At 55.9% G+C, this 14,698-nt stretch overlaps 1 protein-coding gene across 5 annotated transcripts in view; it reads left to right on the top strand.

Moving 5' to 3' along the window:
• Positions 1-14,698, top strand: part of COL18A1 (collagen type XVIII alpha 1 chain) — a 136,309-nt gene that overhangs the window by 112,073 nt on the left and 9,538 nt on the right. For 4 of the 5 annotated variants that reach the window (XM_069100307.1, XM_069100306.1, XM_069100304.1 and 1 more), the window contains 17 exons: positions 615-686; positions 1,259-1,285; positions 2,092-2,127; positions 2,971-3,024; positions 3,877-3,912; positions 4,512-4,601; positions 6,038-6,067; positions 6,222-6,248; positions 7,203-7,265; positions 7,467-7,520; positions 8,679-8,705; positions 9,269-9,322; positions 10,041-10,115; positions 11,378-11,455; positions 12,312-12,354; positions 12,802-12,864; positions 14,145-14,188. In XM_069100307.1, the coding sequence (XP_068956408.1) occupies positions 615-686; positions 1,259-1,285; positions 2,092-2,127; positions 2,971-3,024; positions 3,877-3,912; positions 4,512-4,601; positions 6,038-6,067; positions 6,222-6,248; positions 7,203-7,265; positions 7,467-7,520; positions 8,679-8,705; positions 9,269-9,322; positions 10,041-10,115; positions 11,378-11,455; positions 12,312-12,354; positions 12,802-12,864; positions 14,145-14,188 (873 nt within the window). The remainder of the gene's footprint in view (positions 1-614; positions 687-1,258; positions 1,286-2,091; positions 2,128-2,970; positions 3,025-3,876; positions 3,913-4,511; positions 4,602-6,037; positions 6,068-6,221; positions 6,249-7,202; positions 7,266-7,466; positions 7,521-8,678; positions 8,706-9,268; positions 9,323-10,040; positions 10,116-11,377; positions 11,456-12,311; positions 12,355-12,801; positions 12,865-14,144; positions 14,189-14,698) is intronic. The other variant, XM_069100305.1, reaches the window with a different exon arrangement.

The raw sequence follows: 14,698 nt of genomic DNA on the forward strand, positions 1-14,698 counted from the left end.
GAGAGAGCCCAGGGTCGTCTGCACCACAGGGGAGCCAACCACTCCATCTGGGGGATGCAACCACTCCATCTGGGGGGTGCAACCACCCCATGATCATTCCATTACAAACACATTTACCATGTGGCCTTGGCCAAGTCCCAGACAGCTCTCTGTCTCCCAGGGAGCTCCTCCTCACTGTAGACCAGTGAAGGCCCAAGAGCTCCTGTCCTTGTCTGGGCTTTTTGTCTTCTCACCATGAAAGGCAAGTGGAGTGGATTCCAGCAGAGAGGCCTTCCCAGCAAGGAAACCCCCAGCGATGTTAGCCCGGCCATTCATCAATTCAGTTCAAGCCAACTGAGAAGCGGGTTATTTAGCCCACACTGAATGGGGGGGGGCCCTCCAGAAGCTGCCCCCTCCTAGTTCCGTCCTCCGCCTTCCCCTGAGAGAGGCCCCTCCTTTCCTAGGCACCTTCCCCAGCTTTGTGGCCCAGGGTCACAGGGGCCCCTTCCCTGTGGCTCCTACCTCCTATGGTCAGGGGCCCCTGGCCTCTTTGCCCCTCTCCACGTGCTGAGTTTGGCTGGGCTTAGGTTTGGTGGAAGCCTAACCTGTGGGCATGTGTCTGTGTTTCCCTCCAGGACGACATGGAAGGTTCCGGAGTGCCGTTTTGGACTGCCACCCCCGGCACCCAAGGGGCCGAAGGACCACAGGTACAGACGAGGCTGGGGAGGACTTGACTGGGCCCTGAGCGAGTTGACCAATGAAGGGCCACCACTGGAGGTTCTGAGATGAGAGATGCTCCTTTGTGAAAGTAGCTGCCTTGGGCTGGCCAGGGGAACTGGTCTTGTCCCGGGTGGGCGGGGGTGGGGGAGCCATCAGAGGGCTCTTCTGCTTGGCTAGAGGGATATGGAATCCAAGGGGGAGCACTCCCTCATCTTGGTGGTCATTGGCTCCCTTTGCTGGTGGGAGAGGGTCTAAGTTGGGGCCCCACTCTGGGAAGATCAATTCCCACAGGCCCCAGAACAGAGTGGGCAGGAACCGTGAGGCCATGCAATCCAGACCTCTCCCACTGGGTTTCACATTGAGTTTGAAAGACCTTTTGTCCTGTCCCTTCCTCCTCCTGAGAACCTCAAATGCTCTGTCCCAGGCAAGGAGGTCAAGGGCTTAGCTCCCAATGCAGTTAACACATTCTTTCCATGTTTGATGGGCACCATCAGTCCAGAGACGGTTCCCCACAACACAGCATGGTAGCTGATGGCGGGTTTTCTTCTCTCCCTAACAGGGGCCACCTGGATTTCCTGGAGTCAAGGTCAGGAAACATTTTTGATCTTGGTTTTTAATCTTGGTTTTAAGTAAATTTGTCTGAACTTGTCCACTGCAGCCTTGATGAAACATTCATTTGGGGGGAGCTCCTTTGCCCCCTCCCCAAAATCCTTTTGTTCTGATAAAACAGAAGTGAATCAGCTTTTAGTAGAGGGAGAAAGGCCACTAATGACTACAGAAGAATGTGGGAGATGAGTTGGGTCTCAAACATGGAAGAAGGCTGCCCAGGCAGCAGGTGGTCCCTGAGGCAGGTGTACCCCTGCGGGGCTGAGCAGAGCAGGCCCAAACAGGATGGGCGGGAATTCCCACAGTAATCCATCTCAGACAGAATGTGGAAAGAACATGGGCCCAGGAGTCTGAGAACTCGGGTTTAAATCCTGCCTGTGGTGTTTAGTGCCCCTGGGACCTTGGAAGTTGCTTCATTTCCCGGCCTTGATTCTCTCCTTGGTAAAATGAGGAACTCGAACCAGGCAAGGACCAAGGAGTCCTTTAGTGCCTTGACTGGCCTGCTTGGGCCTGCTACATGTGTCCAGCAGGGCTTCTCCAGGCATTTTGTGTGACAGACCCCGGGTGGAAAATGTCAGAGATGTGACCTTCAAGACCCCACATTCAAACTGTGGCTTGGTGGAGGTGGCCATGAGAGAGAAAGCAGTCACCTTCCCTCCTGGCCATGTGGGGCAGTGAGTCAGCCTCACTGACCAGCTGTGTCAGCCTCCTGGGCCGCTGGGGGAGGGAGGAGAGAGGCAGTCATGGCCGGCCCGGGCCATCTCTCCTTTGGTCTGTCTATTTCAGGGCGATCGTGGCTTGGCTGGACAACCTGGAGAAAGGGTGAGAAGGCCCTGGGCCCACTGGACTGTTGTGTCCTGGGGGCAGGGGGCAGAGGGCAGGGCGCGCAGCTTGGGGGCCAGGATTCAGCCAGGAAGGGTCACCCCAGGGTCTCCCCACTCCCGCCTTGGCCTCTCCTCCCCACGTTTTCCTCCCAAAGACTCTCCCCTTCCTGCTCACACACTGCCCCATAGTGTATCCATCCACGACTGCTGTGGCTGGCCAACACTCCATGCTGATGGCCCAGCACAGAGGGCACATTCTGGGCCCCACGGGGGGACTTAGATGAGGCTGCAGAGAGTTTGCAACCTGGGGTGCATATACCGGGAGAACATAAGGCCTGCACCCAGAGCCTTGAGGGCATGACACAATGGGGAATGTGGCGAATGGTCTCCTGAAGAGAGGCAGGCTGGTGCTGTGGAAAACCCACCCTGGATTTAGTCAGAAACCCTGGGTTCGAATCTCATGCCTGCCCTTTGCTCCCTATGAACCCCCCTGCCAGGGGCTTAGGGGTTGTAGGGTGGCCCCTGAGGTTCCTTCCTGCCCTAAGTCCATAATCCTGATGATCCCTTAACTCAGAGGAAGGACAAGGACAATCAGGGCAGCCTTCCTGGAGGTGGAGGGACATGGAGACTTTGGGGTGTCAGAGTGGGCGAGGGCATGGATGGAGAAGGGGAGAGGGAGCTCTGCACACGGCTGGGAAGCAGGATCGCCAAGGCCCCACCCAAGGCAAAGGGAAGGCTGGTGGTGGGCACCCGGGTTCTCTCCTAGGAAGGGCAAGCTGGCAGAATTACCACCACGTTGTGAATGGCATGTGCTGACCTGTGTTTCCCATCCTTGTTTCAGGGTGATCCTGGCCTTCCTGGGCTGCCTGGGAGTGAAGGCGTGCCAGGGCCTCAGGTAAAGTGGGTGGGCAGTTCAGGACCTGGGCAACGAGGAGGGGAAGCCTATGAAGAATGAGCATAGCCTCTCCCACCCCAGCCCCCGACTCTCTGAGCACAAGGGAAGTGGTGGGCCCCCTGGCGCAAGAGCACACAGCTGCTGGGGATGCCCTCCTCCCGATTTCCAGGAGCCATGCGGACTATGGTTCCCTCCAGCTCCCAGGGTCAGTGCCCTGGCCCTGGCAGAAGGTGGAGCAGGAGGAGGGGGCCCTCTGTGTGCCTTCATTCCGCCAGACAGCACTGGGCTCTTCTGGGAGAGACAAAACGTTTGGATATTGCCCAGGCAGGGAAGCCCATGGGATCTCCTGTAGGAGGCTCAAGAGTCTAGGAGAAAGGAGGCCGGCCCTGGGGTCACCAAGACTAGGTCACATCCCAGCACTGACCCTGGTCAGGGCACTTGGCCTCTGAGCCTCACTCTCCTCATCTGGAGAACGGAGATAAAGCTGCTCCCGGCCCTGACTTCAGGGGGGCTCTGGGGATCAGTCATGACCAGAAAGAATGTTAGAAGCAAGCACCACCTTGTGCCCCTCAAGTGCAGACTTACTCTCAGTAATAGGCCCGAAGGTGCAGTGGAGAGGGCGCTGGCCTTGGACTCAGGCCCCTGCCTGGTCATCTGACCTCGGGCCTCCCTCGGCTTCAGTTCCCCTTCCCTGGCAAAAGGAGGGGGTCGGGCTGGCTGGCCTGTGGGCCACGTGTCCTCCAGCTTGAGGATGACGAGCTTGTGTGTCTCAGTCCCTGTCCTGGATCTGCTCTGGGAAGCTCAGCAATTCCCCTTCTGCATGTTAGAATGACCACCTTTATTTCCCTGCAGGGGCCAAAAGGGGATCCAGGAAGCCAGGGCCAGAAGGTAGGGGAAAAGTGTCAATCTTCTCCTTTTTGTCCTCTGAGCAATGGACAGTGATCCCCCCCCCCCCAGATGCCCAGAGCCGCCGCGGTCTTGCCCATGACCAGGCATCTTGAGGAGTGGATGGAAGAAGCCTTGGCTCAGATCCTACCTCAGGCACTCACCTCTGTAAAATGGGGATGTTGGCCTCACTAACCTTTAAGGTCACACCCAGTGTGAGTTGGGACCTTCTCCCTGGTGGCCAGAGCACGAACTACAGGTTGGGAGGAGGGTCAGATGGTGGATGTCCAATCACCCCTATTTTAGAGGGTCTGAGGCCATCCTGTTGTGAGGAAGCCTTCTGGGCTGGTATTTGTCCCTGCTGCCTTGACTTCCCTTCCTGGTCAGTGCTGAGGCTGTGGGAGGGGAGGGCAACTCCCAAGGGGTAGGGGAGGATGCTGTGGTCTCACCCAAGCCAACCTGCCCTTGCCCCTGTCACCAAGCTCTTCCTGGCCTCTTCCAACCAGCCTCACAAGGATGCCACCCTGCACATATTTGGGCCATTGTCAGGACTCTGTTTTCAGGCCCGGAACAGCTGAGAGGATTTCTCCATTTTCTTCTAGGGAGAACCAGGGAAGGATGGTGTGGGGCAGCCCGGCCCTCCTGGACCTCCTGGCCTTCCAGGAGAGGTGATCTACATATCCGAGGAAGGGGTAAGGACCAGCTCTCCAGGCCAGCTCACTCTTGCTTCCTCCCCATATGATAATGCCATGGCAGCTGGCTGTCAAGGATCTGGAGCTGTTGCTAGTCAGATTACATGTGTGTGTTTGTGGCACACATGTGTGTGTGGCACACACGTGTACATGTGTGTGTTGTGTCTGACCTGAGTTTCCAAGGCTGTCCTTGGGGCTCCTTGGCAATGACTGGGAAAGGCTTCAGTGAAGGCATCATCCTTGGCCTTGGGTTCAGACATCTGAAAGCTCTTTCTAAGCTTGAAAACCAAGGCAGCTGTGAGGAGTCGGGGTGACAGGTCCCCGGCTAGAGATGATTGAGGAAGGCAGAGTCTTCACCAAGTCTCCTTCCACTGCCAGTTGGACCACCCCTGCCTCCTCTTCCTGTGGCCCCTCCCACCCACGTGCCCTGAAGGGGGCTCAGCCTGCAGGAGAGCTCAGAGGAGGCCAACTGGAGCCAGAGGACCCAAGAGCTCTGGGCTCTGACCCACTGTTTTTTACCTTTGGGGAGCCTCAACCTCCTCATAAATAAAACGGAGAGTAGACAGGACCATCTCTGAGATCCCAGGCAGCAATAAAGCCCTGAGACCAGTGACCCTCAGAGTGCCCCTGCAGGGAAACAGCCTCTTAGAGTTACCCTCATGAAGTGACCTGCTCTGGGGAGTCAGTCCGACACTGTCTGGGACACAGAGGAGTGTGGATCTTCCCTCCCACGTCTAAGCAAACAAAATCAATGCAGCCCCACTAAGAAGGGGAGTTGACAATTGGGAGAAAAGAAGCCAAGCCAGAGTCTTTATGCCCATTATCCCTGGTGGCTGTCCACAACACACAGGGAGCTAAACGCCAGGCTGTGAGCACTCCCCATGTCCCACAGGGAGCTAAACGCCAGGCTGTGAGCGCTCCCTGTGCCCCACGGGGGAGCTAAATGCCAGGCTCTAGGGAGCTAAACTGTGAGAGCTCCCTGTGCCAAGCACTGCCTGGAGGGCAGTTTAGGGCTCAGGTAACTCACTCTTCTTTGGATGAGTGTCTGCCCAGGTCAGGGAGTTTGCTCTCCTGCTTAAGGAAGGTCTGTCACCAGAAGAGATTGATGCAGAAAACAAGGTTGGGCACTTAGGTGGCACACGCCAGTCACTGAGAGCAGCCCTCCTCTAGGGAACCTTGTTGCCTAGAAACAGTGTTGGTAGAGGGGGATTTTGCTGTCAGAGCAAATGTCCCTTGGAGTGGATAAAGCCATGGGGAGAGTTACTGGGGTCTAGTCCGATGACAGAAGTTTAAGACAATAAGACTGTAGAGTGTCAGGAGGCCAAAATGCTGTCAAATGTGCAATCTTCACTTTTTGGACTATGAAGGAGGGAGGGCACCATGAGATGAGCATCTGGAATCTAATTTTTCTTTTCTTTTCTTCTGTTGCTTTAAAGAAAACATTTGCAAGTGTATCAGGGAGTGAGGTACGTAGGCCACCTCATGACTCGGGCATTCCTGAAGGCTCTTGGCTTCTGGCCAACGTGTTTTCCAGGGAGACCAGCCCTTGACTTCTAGAATGTGGGATGCCAGGTGGGCACTTCCTTGTGCAATAACACTGGGTTTTGGGTTTTCCTCTAGGGCAGACCTGGCTATGCTGGATTCCCGGTAAGTGGCCATTGCCCCCTGTCCACCATTCCACCCAGGAAACATTCCCTCTGCTCTTGCCAACCCTCTGTGCCACTCAGGGTTGATTGGCTAAGCCAAGAACGTTATCCAGTCTCTGCCTCTTTGCCCGCTGCAAGGCACTGACTATGGGATCTTTTCTTTTAGAGGACAATTGGGGTTAAGCGACTTGCCCAAGGTCACACGGCCAGTTTTTGTGTTAAGTGTCTGAGGCTGAATTTGAACTCACATCCTCCTAACTCCAGGGCTGGTGCTCTATTCACTGCATCACCTAGCCGCCCCTGAATATGAGGTCTTGTCTGGATTCTTGCACTGGCAGCATCATGCCAGGGTGACAAATCCCAGCCTCCTGCTCTTATAAGCCATGTGCCAGGTGGAATGCCACCATTTCCCTGGGGACAAGCTTTAGAGAGATGGCTTGCGTGGAGTCTCCCCCACAGAACTTTAGGGAGGAAGCACCTTGGAAGGCACTTGGGGCCAGTCCAAGCTAGACCGAGGTCCCTTCACACCTCTGCTGCCATTCTGTCAGGGGTGACTCCCTCATACAGCAGTGTATATGGAACAAAGCTCTACTGAGTCTACAGCACAAGCGCAGTCTAAGTCCAAGCTGCTGACCGGCGGGCCATCTTCCTTATGTGAGGAAGGGGAATAAGTATTGTCCTGCTGTGTAGGCAGCAGATTTTGGTGGGAATGGCCTTGGAGAAGTCCCTTGCTCCCTGGGACCTCAGTCCCTTGCTTTATAAAGTAGGAGTGATTGTGCCCAGCCAGGTTCCCTCCTTTGGGAATGGATGACAGGCAGCAACAGAGGTATGAGAGCATTGCTGTGCAGTCTCTTCGTGTCAGGGGGTGCATGCCTCTAAGTGGCTGTCAGAGAGGCCCCTCAGCCTTATAACGGGGCATCTCCTTCACATCCGTACTGACCCTCTTCCTTTCCAGGGCCCAGCTGGTCCAAAGGGGGAGATTGGTGCTAACGGGCCACAGGGTTCCCCAGGAGCCAAGGTAAGAGAATCAAGGGGCAGTGTGAGGTAAGGGCCTGGGCCTGAGTAGTCACCACACCCCCAAGAGCCTCAGTTTCCTCAGTTGTACAGTGAGGCTAGTTCTCCTTTAGAGAGGGCTCTAGCTCTGGGACTGGGACATAATCATGTTCTCTGCTCAGTCAGTCTCCTTTTTAACCCTCTGTCCTTTCCTTCCCAACATCAGGGGGAGAAGGGTGAGCCTGGAAGTGTCCTCACACTTGTCGAGAAAGGAGCCAAGGTTAGTTTGGGTTTAGTTTGGGATAAGCCGGATTGTTTCCCTCCCTTCTCTTCTGTGTGCCCAGCCTTCATGATTGGAGATACCAGGGAACTGAGCTTAGCATTCACATTAGTCAGGGAGGTGGGCCCATGTGGACCTCCTGAGAAGGAAGCCTCTAGATTGGCAGATTTCCCAAGAAAGCTGATGTGTCCCATTTCTCCATCACCTGGGCTTGGGGAACAGAGCAAAGGGCTATTCTGGGAAGGGCAGGGAGGGAAGCTTCCTGGCTTCTGAGGCCCTTTAGGCAGCCGGGCCCTGGCTGAGAGCCCAGTGCTGTCCCCCATTCTCCCTGTTGGCACAGCCCATTCTTTCTTGGGCCTATTGCTGCTTCCAGGAGGCCACAGAGGGGAGGAAGCCTCCTTCCTTCACTCATTCTCAGCCTGTTCAGATGGACCTGAAGTCCAGGCTTTGTTTCCATAAGGCTCATCTAACTCCTTTCTCCTCATGGTCATGAGCCGTGTCCATTGTCTAACAAATGGCATGCAAGAAGGGCATTGCTGCCTTTGCAACCAGAGCCTGGGTCACGCCTGCCTCTGATGCTTTGACTTGTCCAAACTCTTCCCTCTCTGTCCTTCTGCTTCTTCAGAGGATGAGAGGCCTCTGAGTTACATCCCAGCCCCGGAGCTCTGGTCCTTGGGGGACTCACTTGGAACAACCCATCCCCCTTCCTGTGCTCATGGTGCTGTCCATGGTGCTGAAAGTGTGGAATGCCTCAGGGCCATCCTGCCTCAGGCTATGGTCCTAGGAGAGGGGGGGGGGCTCACCTGGAACACAACTCTCCCCCTCTGCAGTCCTGTGCTCATGGTGCTGTCCATGGTTCTGAAAGCATGGAATGCCTCAGGGCCATCAGGGCCATCCTGCCTCGGGCAACACAGAATTTTAGAGACTGAAGCCCAGCAGGCCTGGGAGTTGAGACCTGTGTCCAGGGTCTGGGCCTGTGAATGAATTGGGCAGGACAGACAGGAGCCCCAGCCCCCTGGGCATCAGGTGTCTGAGCAGACAGGATGGGAGCATTTTGTGGGGGGGGGAGGCGGGGAGGCCAAGGACAGCAAAGGGAAGGGCAGCCAGCGGCAGTCACAGTGATGACAGTACCTAATGTGACCTGTTTTCCTTGCACAGGGGGACCAAGGCTACAGAGGGCCCCCGGTAAGTCTTGGACGCTTTTTTTCTTCTCCCACTTTGTACTGAGAGAATAAGAAATCTGCTCTGGGTGATGTGAGCTTCCATCTCAAGGCCCAGCTCTCTCTCGCCATCTCTGAACCATGGCAGGAGTTGCTGTAGCAGTGGAAGCATGAACCTCAGGGTTCCTAGCCCCGCTGTCACTGATGCGTCCCTCCTCCATGGGCCTGTGCCCCCACCCTGGGGCTTCATTCTTCCAAGGTGCATCTGGGAATAGGGGGAGGTGAAGGGTGCTGCGCAGGGTGCCAGTTTCAGCTCAACCGCTAGCTCAGTGCGTGACCTCAGACAGGTCATTCTGTCTGTCTGGGAATTGGTTTCTTTCCCTATAGAGCAAAGAGGCAAGAATTCATGTTTTAAGGCCCTGCCAGTTACAAATCCCATGACCTCCCAGAGCCTCAGTTTCCTCATCTGTAAAATGTGGAGACTGGACTTCAGGGTCTCTAAGCATCTGTTCATCTGTCAAGTTTCATGATCCTCTGAAGCAAGACTCTTCCTTCTGGTGATTCTCACATGCTATTTCTCCACTTCAGGGTCCATACGGACGCCCTGGGCACAAAGGTGAAATTGGAATTCCTGGAAGACCAGTAAGCACCATTCCATTTTTGTTTCCTCTGCCTTCCATTTCCTGTTTGGTGTTCTCAATGTCCCCTGCCCTGGTCTTGCTGTCAGGAACCCATGTCTGCTGCTGCTGAGGGATGGTGATGGGGGCAGGCTGGGTATATGAGTGTCCAGCCCTTTCTGCAGCCCTGGGTAGAGCCTGGAATCACAGATCCAGCCTGGCCAGCTGACCATTGTGTGTGTATGTGGGGGTCAGGTTTGTGGGCTGAACTGTGGCCAATCGAGGCAGCTCACCTGGGTGCCAGGGTGACTTGTCCCGGCATCATAAAACACCAGGCCTTGACACAGATCTTGTGGGAGATTAGAAGCCAAGCTGACTCCTGCTCCTCCCTTCCCTCTGGAGCCAGAGGACAGATAAAGGCAGCATCTGAGGTCCCTTTGCTGGGATCTGCAGGCTTAGCCCTGGCTTGGGCTGCCAAGGCTAGAAGAGTCAGAACATTATAGTGGGGGGAGATGTTTGCTCTCCACATGCCTGAGCTCTGTCTATATGTGGGACCCTTGTGGCATGTTGTCAGTGAATGGAAATCCCTTGTTTCCCCTCTGCCCTCTAGGATCTCAGAGCTATTCCAACATCTCTTCTGCCCAATCATTGACTGATTCAGTCTCTACCTTCTGGAAATGGGGATGACCACAGAGAAGAAATGTGGAAGAAGCTGACTCTCCTGATTTCCTTCTCTATTTCAGGGCCGCCCAGGCATGAATGGACTGAAGGGGGAGAAAGGGGAGCCTGCGGATGCCAGCGGAGGCATAGGACCAAGGGTAGATACTCTGGCGCTGGGGCTCTGTGGTGGAAAGGTGGACGGGTGATGATGGCAATAATGGGGCTGGGGGCTGGGTGAGGAGGACTGGGGGAAGCCTGCCCAGATGATGGGGTGGGGGGTGAGGAGGAGAGCCTCAGGGGTTATTGCACTGAGGTCCAGACAGGTTTTGCCACTCACTACCTGCATGACCATGGAAAAGTCCTTTTCCTTCTTCTTCCTCAGTTTCCTCATTTTGGATGAGGGGGATGGCCTAGATGGTCCAGCTCTCAGTTTTATGATTCTATGGAAAGTCATGGCAGGGGTTCAGCAATGCTGCTTGTCCCATGCCAGCCAGTCTGGCTGGACTCTCCTGCCTGGTGGTGGCCACACCCTTTTTGTTTGGGGAGAGCAGGCCACATCTTCTCTTCACATTCAGGGACTGAGTGTCGTCAGCACTCACTACAAATGACAGAAGTAGAGACTGATGGCAAATTGAGAAAGGGCCACCCTTTTGTATCAAGATGGCACGTGGTACCACAGATGACAACAAAGCTACATCTTTAGCTTTGGCCAAGTTGGGTCTAATGCAGTCAAGTCCTTTGAAAATGAGAGAATCATGAGTCTAAGAGTGGGAAGGGCCCTGAGAGGCCTCTGTCATCACTCATGGATGGCCATGAATAAGGCCTCCTGGGAGGAGGCAGCCTGTTCAGCTCTGGACCGGCCCTCAGACAGATCAAGCCAAAATAGGCCCTGGTCTCTTCCACCCGTCATTTCTCCCTCTGTCCTGGGTCAAGCAGGACAAGGTTAACCCTTCCTGGGGCCCTTCAAATACTTGAGCCCAGCTGTCCTGGCTCCCCTGAGTCTTCTCTCTGTGGAAGTTATTATGGGACAACCAAGCAGAGAAATGAGAAGGGCAGGACTGTCACTGCCCATGAACCTTCCTGCAGGTCCTCAGACGTGGGCCGCATGACTCCCTTGCACTCTTCAGAGCAGGCCAATGTTCCCTGGGCCAGGGCCTGCCCTTCTCTGCCATCCTGGGAGGGAGCATTAGAGTGGCCCTGGGGGCTTCCTCATTTCCCTCCCAAGTAACTCTGCGGGCTGATGAAGGAAGGGCCACTGGCCTCCCCAGGGACCCCCTCCCCCCTGCAGGCTTTATTTCATTTCCAATTCTCTCATTTTGTTTGAAGTTCCTTTTCCCACAGCCTCTGCCCTCTCCCCATATTTAGATTTGGACGCTTATGGGTCAAGGACAGTTTATTCATTTTTCCTCTCCTCTTTTAGGGCCCTCCTGGACTCCCAGGCCCCCCCGGCCCCCCCGGCCCCCCAGGCCTCCTCAGGACTTCTTTCTATGACAGTAATGTAAGTAACCCCTCCTGCCTCATCTGGTTCCACACAGAGAAAAACCTAGAGCCTCTACAGCGGGGCTGGGGAGGGCCTCATGATTCTGGTGAACATCTTGGCTGTCATCGTGGGTGAGGTCAGACCAGCCCTGCTGGAAGCTTTGAACGCTGCTTCCAATCTCTGACCCATATCTGAAGTAGGTGCAGCTAGGAGTCAGGGAGATCTGAGTTCAAATACAGCCTCAGACACCTACTAGCTGTGTGACCCTGGGCAAGTCACTTCACCTTGCTTGCCTCAGTTTCCTCATCTGTAAAATGAGCTGGAGAAGGAAAAGGCAAACCCATCCAGTATCTCTGCCAAGAAAACCCCACATGTGGTCATGGAGAGTCAGATACAGCTGAACACGACTGAACAACAACATGCTTCATGGTTGTTGCGTGGATCAAGTTAGATAATATTCGTAAAGCCCTTGGCAGAAGGCCCGGCGCACAGTAGGTCCTGTGTAAATGCTAGCCATCACCACTGTTAGTGTATCCAGGGCTGAAAAGGCCTGTTCTTGGCCTTGGTCCCAAAGTGTTGCTTCTGGATCTCTGGTGCCAAGGGCGGAGGGAGCGGGAGAGATCATCCCACCCCCCTCGGACCCAGCTGTCTATAGGGGATGGGTTCAGAGTGCCCACCAAGCCTGTTCGGGTCTGGACAAAATCACTCAGAAAGAGCTGGGGGAGGCCTTGGGACTTGGGGTGACACCTGGTAAGGGCAAGTGTCTGGAGCCAGCAGGGGGCTCTGTGAAGGTTGGGGAGGGAGGGCCCCTTGGGGCCTGGACTTGCCCGGCAAGCCTCAGTGTCTCTAGCTTCTTTCCGTTTGTGCTTCTCAGGAATTCCTTGAGCCTGGCCGCCCTGGGCCTCCAGGATTGCCGGGTAAGGAGAATGGGAAAGCCTCTGGATTTCCCAGGGGATCACAGAGGGCAGGGCAGGTGCTGGGGCGGCCCCCTTCCAACCACACACTTCTCCCAAGCTACAAAGTCACCAGGCATGCCTCTTGTCCCAGGACGAGTCACAAATCCTCAGGCCATTGGGAGTTCTGGGGGAGCCTTGCCCCCATAATAGCTGTGCCATGCTTTGGGCACCCTTGGGGCCTGACTCCAGCCCAGAGCTGGCTGCTTGGGCAGTGGTGTGCCCACCCCCACCCCCTTGTAAAGACCCCCGGTTCCCCACAGCAGGAGGGGCCTCAATGCTGTCCTGTCTGTCACGTGCCTCCGCATCCTTGGCCACTTCTCCTAGCCTTGTAGGACCCTGTGGAGGATTGGTTAGGTGGCTGTTGGCATTCTCCACCAGCTCCTAGACATCTGTGTCCTCCTGCCCTAGGTTACCAAGGTTCCCCTGGACCCAAAGGTGATAAGGGAGAAACTGGACCTGCTGGGTCACCAGGTGAGCTCCAGCTGTCCCTAGGCATGGGGGTGCTTGCCTTTGGGTGGTGGAGGATCACGGTAGCCACCATGTGGAGCGTGGTGCCCTTCAGGGTGACAGGAAGAGCTAGAGCCTCCATGGACACCTCCTCTGTCAGGCCTGCTCAGGACTGAAAGTGAGGAAAGCTGCCATTGTAGGCAGAGCTCAACAGGAGGCAGAATCAGCACAGACTTGGGGCGCAGCCTCAACACCTTCTCCAGACAAGGACTGGGCACAGCTTCCTCCCAGACCAGCACAGGTGGAACCCCTAGAATCCATGCCTGCTTAGTCACTAATGAGCTGTGTGCCTTGGCAAGGCCATTTCCCTTTTTGGGCCTGAGTTTCTTCATCTGTAAAGAGTGGAGACCAGCCTCAGTGCCAGCCTCAGAGGTAGGGTCCCGTGGCCCTCTGAAGCCCAGGACCAGAGCATGACAGATCTGATGTATTAGAAGCTGGCATCAAACATTCTGGAGCGTGGTCAGTGCTCTCCAAGGTCCTGGCCACATGTTCTTGTGCTGTGCCACCTGGAGGAGAGTCAGGCCTGGTGCCTGACGTCCCTTGGGGAGAACCCCGGGGCCCTGGCCTGACATCCCTTGGGGAGAACCCCGGGGCCCTGGCCTGACGTCTCTTGGGGAGCACCCGGGGGCCTGGTGCCTGACATCCCTCAGGGAACACCCAGGGGCCCTAGCCTGACGCGGAGCACCCAGGGGCCTGGTGCCTGACGTTCCTGATGTCCCTCGGGGAGCACCCTGGGGCCCAGTGCCTGACATCCCTTGGGGAGCACCCAGGGGTTGGTGCCTGACATCCCTTGGGGAGCATCCAGGGAGGCAGATTTGTTTGGGGATGTCCTGAGGATTGTACACGGTGATGGGGGCGTGGGCATGGGCGCCATGTGGTTAGGAGCTAGGCACAGGGCTCTGAGCAGATGCCTGACTGTAGAGGGCTGCCTCTCTCCTGGTGTCCCCCTTCCTCACTTGGGATCCACCCTCAGCATTGATATTGGCACAGAATTCCCCCCTCAGGGGTTCACAGCATCTCTGCTTGGGCTCCCAGGCTCAGAGCAATGTTTCCTCAGCCCCTGAGGGCCCTTTCATTGGCAGAATTTTGGGGAAAATATCTTGCCTTTGTTTGTTTTCCCACAAAGGCTGGGGAGACAACATTCCCAGAGAGCTGATTCAGGGACTTTGAGGCTGACTTGGCAGGGGGTCTGGGCCATGTCCACCAGGGTGCCCCTCAGGGCAGTGTCTCTTCTCTCCCACTAGGGATCCTGCCATATGATTTCAGCACTTTGGTGGAGCACATGAAGGTGAGTGGGATCCCCTTCTCTCCAAGGGCCTCACCAGGGCCCACGACTGTACCAGCCCCTTCCCCAGCCTCCCAGGGCTCCCCTGGATGAAAGCTTGTCCCAGGAGGGCAGGGAAGCCCCTCTAAAGGCCTGGGCTGAGCTTGTCAGGGTGAGGCAGTGTCAGGCTAGTCAGGAGTGGGAAGGTGGGATCTCAGAGAGAGGAAGGGGCCCTGTGCCGGGCTCCTCTGGCCCTGGGACCCTCTGTCAAGTTAGTGGTCTCTGAAACCCAGCTTCCTCCAAGGTGCCCCTGTCCCCTCATCCCCTTAGTGGGTGGCCTGAGAAGCATTGCCCAGGGATGAGCCAGCCTGCATTAAGCACCTGCTGTGTGTGTGTATGTATGTGTGAGTATGAGTGAGTGTGTGTGTGTGAACATGTGTATGTGTGTGTGGGGTGTGTGTATATGTGGGAGGGAGGGTGTGCCTGTGTGTGAGTGGGTGTATATGTGTGTGAGTGAGTGTGTGTGTGTGTGTG

The sequence above is a fragment of the Petaurus breviceps genome, unplaced genomic scaffold (assembly GCF_028583685.1).
Source record: "Petaurus breviceps papuanus isolate PSGF00001 unplaced genomic scaffold, PetGlider_PUasm1.0 387, whole genome shotgun sequence".
In the NCBI taxonomy this organism is placed as follows: Eukaryota; Metazoa; Chordata; class Mammalia; order Diprotodontia; family Petauridae; genus Petaurus; species Petaurus breviceps.